The 7,131-nt window shown below is 43.1% G+C and overlaps 1 protein-coding gene across 1 annotated transcript in view; it reads right to left on the reverse strand.

Annotated features, from left to right (window-relative positions):
* Positions 1-6,545, reverse strand: part of AKAP13 (A-kinase anchoring protein 13) — a gene marked incomplete at its 5' end in the record, with an annotated part of 150,529 nt that extends 143,984 nt beyond the window's left edge. Inside the window, one exon of the mRNA XM_084267772.1 lies at positions 6,513-6,545. Coding sequence (XP_084123898.1) covers positions 6,513-6,545 — 33 coding nt within the window. The remainder of the gene's footprint in view (positions 1-6,512) is intronic.
* Positions 6,546-7,131: the final 586 nt, after the last annotated feature.

The following is a 7,131-nucleotide window of genomic DNA, read 5'->3' on the forward strand; positions in this document are numbered from 1 at the left end:
TTCTCCAGCCAAAGTTGCCTTCTGTAAGTGTAACCATTTCACAAGAAGTCCTATACTTCCAATTGAACAGCCTCATGATAACCAGTATGTGCAATCTGAATTCTTCGTTTAGGTACCCGGGAACAGAGCAGCAGCCGGCAGTTTGCCAGAGCATGGTGCAGAGCTCAGGTGGCAGCTGCCAGACACCCAGAGAACAGAAGGGAGGACTTCTTGCATGATGCAGACCAGCATTTAGGAAGTTGAAGATGAAAAGAATCAGGATCAAGGACTCAAGGAACAAAAACTTCAAGATGGGGTCAAGCACAGTTTAGGGAGGAAACTATTTTGCCTGCAGAATGAAAGCAGAACCAGACAAGCTCCAATACGCTCCACTCACAAAAATCAGTTTATTCAGGCGCCTCAACCATCTTTCTTAAAACCAACTGAGCAGCAGGTTCTTCCACAAGCAACACAAGCGAATATTTTGTTTGTAAAAGGTGCTCAGAGGCCTTCCACTCATTCATAATTCAAAGAGATTTTGAAGGCGGGGCAGAAAACTACTTTGTCATTAGGAAGAAATCAAGTACCCAACAAATAAAAGACAAGAGGTTTATCAGATCCTCTCAGCACAGAGCCGAACTAAACATTAAGGCCAGTTCTCCTCCCACCTAAGGACCTTCAGAGAAAGTCAGACAGGGCTTCTGCAGAGTGATTTTCGTGAGAAACCCCCACATCAAAAGCATGAGAGGTATGTTCTACTTTTTCAGCTGGACTGATCTCAGATATTCAGGCATCCCAGTGGCCTTTGTCACCATAGATGCCACTACCCAAACAAATTCAGCATTAGTAGAAAAGTAACTAAACCACAGTTGCCAGCTTTACAACAACGTTTTACTGGAGAATTATAAAGGTATTTCATGTTGTCCTTTTGTCCCTGTGGTAGAGATTTCTGAGAATCATTAATTACCCAGCACACAATAGCGCACAAGTCACACCTGAGATGGTTTCAGCCACGACAACATGCTGGCTGCCAGGCAGACAGGCCTGCACAGCACCTGCCTCCACTCAGGGACACAAGGAAGCACTGGGCTTAGGCCAGGCGCTGCTGCCACAAGCCTCAAGCTTTTTGTAGTGTGAGCTTGTTTTCTTTAATCCTTTATAGAATCACAGAATCATAGAATGGTCTGGGTTGGAAGGGACCCCAAGTATCAGAGTTCCAACCCCCCTGTCACAGGCAGGGATACCAACCTCCAGGCCTTTAGCATTTATTCAAAATGGGGGGGCATTCTTAAAACATAGATATCAGAGTTTAATCACAGCTGTTTTTCTGGGGAACACACAGTGCACTTCAGTAGGGCATCATTCTGTGTGATACATTTAAGGAGGAGAAAAATATTCTAAGCATTATCCTTTCCTTCCCTTTGCAGATTAAAGCAGGACATGCTGGGAAATCTTCAGGAGTAGTTCATTCATTAACAGAAGAGAGGACCTACTGTACCCAAAACCCAGGTTATATTAAGAGAGGGTCAATGCATTCTTCTGAGGCTTTTGAAGTTCATACTTCATTAAGTTGCATGGAATTTTGGCTTGCAAGTGGGAGCTCTCATCTCTATCAAAACTCTCCTTGAGAAATTCTGCAGGCTACACAGCTCGTAAGTGGCAGTTTATACAAGAGACTCCCGTCCACAGACCTGATTAAAGACCAAAGTCAACGGGAGCATTTTTATCAATTAAGTGTTTGCCCTCCCATGCAATCACCAGTTATGACACATTTGGGTTTGTCACTCCAAATAACGTGGACACACCTTAGACAAACCATGAAGAGGAGCACTGTGATTTAAAACAAGCTTGTTCCTTTTAATCAAAAAGGAAAAAAGTTTGCAGAGATACATCATCCTTCTCGGGCTGGCTAATCTTTTCCACTTCACACCCACTGATCATTATCGCTGTGGAAAAAACACATTCTTCTTTTAAAGGTAGATCTAAGGTTGTAGCCTTGGTGGTAATCAAGTCATGTCACTTAATGCTTCCCAACTCATCACCCTGCATGTTACTGTAGTCCTGTTCCAACACATTCATACCCAACACTGCTCTCGGGTTATTCTTCTAAAAAAACCTCACAACAAACCAACATTGATTCCAGAGTGGCAGGAGGTGTGAGTGGCTTAGAAGAATGATCAATAACGTTACAGAGATGCTATAGCTGGCAGAGCCTGAAATCAGAAGCCATGCAAATCACTTTTAAAGAAAGAGTTTCAGGATGTTGTATGCAGCTGAAGACTCGACCTTGACCATTCACTCATGTACATTCTATATTTACTGAAGTTGGTTACAAGTAAGGACACAGCTTGTGATCTCTGATCCTTCTGCAATTAAACATCCTGCTCAATACTCTGCTGGATTCTTAATTAATAATAACATTTAGAAAAAGACCAGCACTTTGCATTTACAAAGCTCTCTTCCATTTTCTTTCTCTTGCCTGGATTTTAGCAACAGTTGAGTTTAAGCTAAGGGACTAATTTATTTCATTTATAAACAAAGAACTTAATGGATCACAATAAAAAGGTCACCTAACAAACCTCCCTTGTTTAAAGCAATGTTAATCCTGTTTTTCCTATCTGCACACTCCTCCATGATCTGGATATTCCAATAACGTACTGACAATAGCCAGGAACTTCTGTCAGTAGAGAGACTTATACGAGGGTGATGAGCAGCAAGGTCATTGCAAGTATTTAAGAAAACCAAACAAAACTGAAATTCCTAACTTCCCATCAACCAAAGACTTCTGCAACCCTCTCATTCCACCTGAGTCCTGCAGGCAAACACAATGATTCAGTCCTTCAGGTGTGAGATCCCAGCTTCTCCTGCCCAAAGCCCCCGGCAGATCAAAATAAAGGTATGAATCACTGTTCTTCATTCATCCATCCACCACACTGTGCTCAGAGTTCCTATGTTGACAGGACAGCATGGAAATACAAGAGATGTGTAGGTAAAGGCAGCTTCAGATTTAACTCGGCACCTGTGCATCAGTAGAGACGTTCCCAACTACAGTTGGAGGCAGGCAACCAAAGCAGTGTCCTGCCACACTGACCTATTTTTTTCTGTACAACCTGCAGTAAAACACACCTGAAGAAATCCGTGTACATTAAGGACCTTTGATTACAGAATATCCCCTTTTCCACAGAATATCCATAGCTGCACCAGAGACTACGGAAAGTACCTCAACCCTGATACCCGAGGAAGGAGGAAGCGAGTTTGACCATCTTTCCATCCAATTCATGCCCCAGTATCAAGCCACAGGCTCTGCAAAGTAACACGGCCTTTTCTAAAGACAATTACGTGTCGGCAGTGGTGCAGACGAGAGACCTGCTTGACATACAGCCTGTTTAAGCACCAGCATAAATGGTAGTGCACCATGGTGAACCTTCCTCGTGCTATATTGAGGAACACTTCGGTGCTCTATCTCTCCTGGCATGAGCTCCTCTGCCCCATGACTGCGCTGCTGTGAGCGACACCTCGTTGTGAGGCCAGGAGAGCCCATTAAGCAGCATTAAGGGCAGGTAACGAACAGTACTGGGCAACAAATTGCTTCTGGGAGGACCAACTAAACAAGGTAGAAGCCATCTGCTTGCAGAGGAAAGGCTGAGCTTGTGTCCCAGCCCTGTCCCAGCCTACACCTGCAACGATACAACAATTAGCTCTGGTTCCTGGCAAGCTCACTGTCCAGTGAACAATCAGACAAAGCTTAAATGGGACAGACTTATTTAATCACAAAAACACGACACTCATTATTAAACCAGGACATGTTATCTCTTAATCATTACAAAGGCCAGGAGTCTCATCATTACAGGCCGTGAGCTGCCAGTGATCACAAGCTCTCCAGAGGCACCACAGCCAATTCTTACAGAAGAGGTAAATAAAATTCCCAGCAGCCAAAATAAGATACCCAGAAGGATGCAGCAGGTGGCATTCCCTCTATTTATGTACAGAATTGAATAATACAGGAAGCTCTACCCTTCTATTACTGCATACGTGGAAGGACCATCTTTCCCATCACCCACAAAACTTTGGTCCCAAGTACACAGGACATCTCCAATTCCTGAAACACTGTTTTATTTCATTGTAAGGTATTAATCTAGGCTACCTGGTAATTATCAGATAGGGTAAGATGTGCTCTAGCTCTCTAATTGGTTTCCAGGAACTGAAGACTATTTTTTTTTTCTTTTTCCTCCTAAAAAGCAGCTCAGTAATGCTGGTGGTAAGTACCAAATAACCCTTTCAGGATGAAACACATGCAAGATTAAAAACACCCAATAAACACAATGAAGCCATCTTAAAACTAAGCTATTAGCTTAAAAGAGGAATACTATAAAGGATTCAATACAAAGATGTCAAGAAGAGAAAGGTGACATTTGGAGGAAGCATTTTTTCCTGAGAATAGGTAAACATAGGGAGATCCCTGACATGTGTATTGCCTGTTATTTCCAGTCATTGACTTCAGAGATGAAGGTCCTTATGGAGAAATTCAGAAGATACTGTTCTCAGTTATTTGAAAACAAGCTCAAGGAGCCTACATGGAAACCAGAGTTGGTATCACTTTGGAGAAGGAGCCTGGTGAGGTTTGGCATCCACCTATCAATGCCCAGGCCCCAGGACTGCTATGTCTGCCTTTTGAAAAACAAAATCAATGGGAAGACATATTTTTCTTTCTGTTCTGCTCACCCCTAACAGCTAGAGATAAGGTGAGCTGTTAGTTAGCAACACCTGGAAAACAAAACCAATCTTAAAATTTATAAAGCATTTATACTTTGAGCAAACAGGGAGACTAAATACTCAATTTTCAAGGTCCTTGAGTTTCTCTTTTTACCACTTCTCTCTCCCTTCTCCTTCCTTAAGCTACCAACAATTGTTTGAAGGGAGCTGATTTGTGTATACACCTGCCCAGGGAAGGAGGAAAGAGAAAAGGGAGTCATTGATGCAGTAATAACCTTGGCATCTTCTCATCTCCACTGCACAGAAACAGAGTGCCATATAACCATTATTTTACACCAGGCTACATTTGACCTCAGCCCAGTCCTCCTCACTATCACATGGGAACGAGGACTTTTAAGTACACCACTCCAGTATTGCATGCTAAACACAAACCCACACAAAGCGGTGGGAAAATAAACTAAGTCAGATGATAAGACTCAGAAAACAGCTTCCAGATTAATTAAATCACACACTGTTCAAAAGACAGAAGGATAATTTTTATCCTGCTTTCTAGCATAGCATTATATATTTGCACATATGTTTCATTCACTCTTAACACTTCCTAAGTCTAAATTAAATTTAAATTAAGTTTCTTCCAAGTCAAAGTGCATTTTCCAATTTCACAAATTTCAGGCAACGTTTAGTTTCACAGTAACTTGGGGTAACATGGTAGTGTACTCCAGAAAAACCATTCTCCCAAAGCTAGGTCCCATTACATCACACTTGCTTTAAGAACAAGACTTAAAGTAGAGAATAAATTCCTATACAAACTTCCACATAGTAATGACAAGTAGGCAAAAGTTACAGGCTTCCATGGGCATTACAGGTCATTCCGAACCACTGTTTACAGCACACAACACTTTCCAAGATACAGCTCTACCACCAGCTCCAATCGCTTCTCCTCCCTTCCCCTTAAAAAGCCACATTTACAAGAGATTTTCCCCTCCAAATTTTCCATCCCTGCATCCAACTCTACCCTCATTACCGAGGTCTGTGGGTAAAACCGTAAGCACAGGATGGCTCTGTCAGCTAACCCTGCTCCGAGCACGGCACGGCTACAGGGAAAGCAAACGGTTCCAAACCTGGCTGGCAGCTTTGGCACGAATTTAACACACATGCTTACACTCCCCACCCCCCCCAAAGCCCAGGTCTAATTTGACAGTCCCCACATTCTGCAACAAAGCTGCTATTCAAGAGCAAGAGGAAGCTTGCTCCTTATTAACGCAGCCATCGAGGTTACAAGCTTCCAGGAGGCTGACGTAAACCATTCCCCGCTGCAGCAGTCGCAGCACAGCCGAGCCATTCACGGCTTCCAGTTCCTCCCTGCCACGTTTAAAACTCCAACCAGACAACTGTTCTCACAGTGGGCAAGCTCTGCACACCGGGATCAGAGAATCACAGAATTGTAGGGGCTGGAAGGGACCTCGAGAGATCTTTGAGTCCAAACCCAAGCTCTCCTTATGGCCCCTGAACGCAGCAAGAGCACGGCCATGGGCTTGGGCACACTTTTGGGAGGAAAAAATAAAAGCAGAGGGATGCCTGCATGGTGACAGCATCACACCACCTCTCAAAACTTCTTTGAACTTGTCTGCTGGAAAGACAGAGGAGCTCTGTGACTTACCTGAGTGCTACCTCCCAGCCTCTGCATTTCAGTGAATACAAATAAGGTCTTTGGGGAGCAAAGGAAAAAACCAAAGGAGCCAGCATCTCCAGAAAGGGTGGAGGAAAGGATTTTGTATTAATAGCAAGAGAGGAAAAAACTGTTGAAATTTTGTACTCACATATAACGGGGCTTGCTGTGGATTAAGTTTCATGACCTCAGAACACTGAAACAAAAAGGAAAAGACAAATTTAAGACTTTTTCTGTAAAATTTTAAGTACTTCTTCATACACTGCAGAATGTTAAATGCCAAAGCTGTATCAGAACCCCTATATTTTTTTCCAATAGTCCCTTTTACACAGCAATTTTCTATTTTCTCTCTTTCAGACTAAAAAGGACCTGTCATTTTTGATTTATACTCACATTAAGCAAAGACAACTCTGAAATGACTTGCAGAGCAGAGTGCTCATCTGAACCGTTGGCAGTAGTGGCACCAAGGATGCCCCAAGCGAAACGCCCTTCCCCTTTGAGTCCATCTCGGTCCAGCTTTTCTCCTAGCAACCTGCACATCATTATCTGCTTCTTACAACAATTACCAACCCTTAATTACCATCTGTCCATGCATTCCCCCACTCCCACCCAAAAATGATCACAGAATCACAAAAATGCCTGCAAAGATTTGCTGTACTGTCCACTGTTGGAGAATACCAATTACTTTGGCAAATACTGCCTTGCCCAAGTCAATTTGGTGCCTTCCCCCTACACTCCCACTGAACTGAAACATTTAAAAACTATTAAAA

Source organism: Gallinula chloropus (assembly GCF_964237585.1).
Source record: "Gallinula chloropus genome assembly, chromosome: 9".
In the NCBI taxonomy this organism is placed as follows: domain Eukaryota; kingdom Metazoa; phylum Chordata; class Aves; order Gruiformes; family Rallidae; genus Gallinula; species Gallinula chloropus.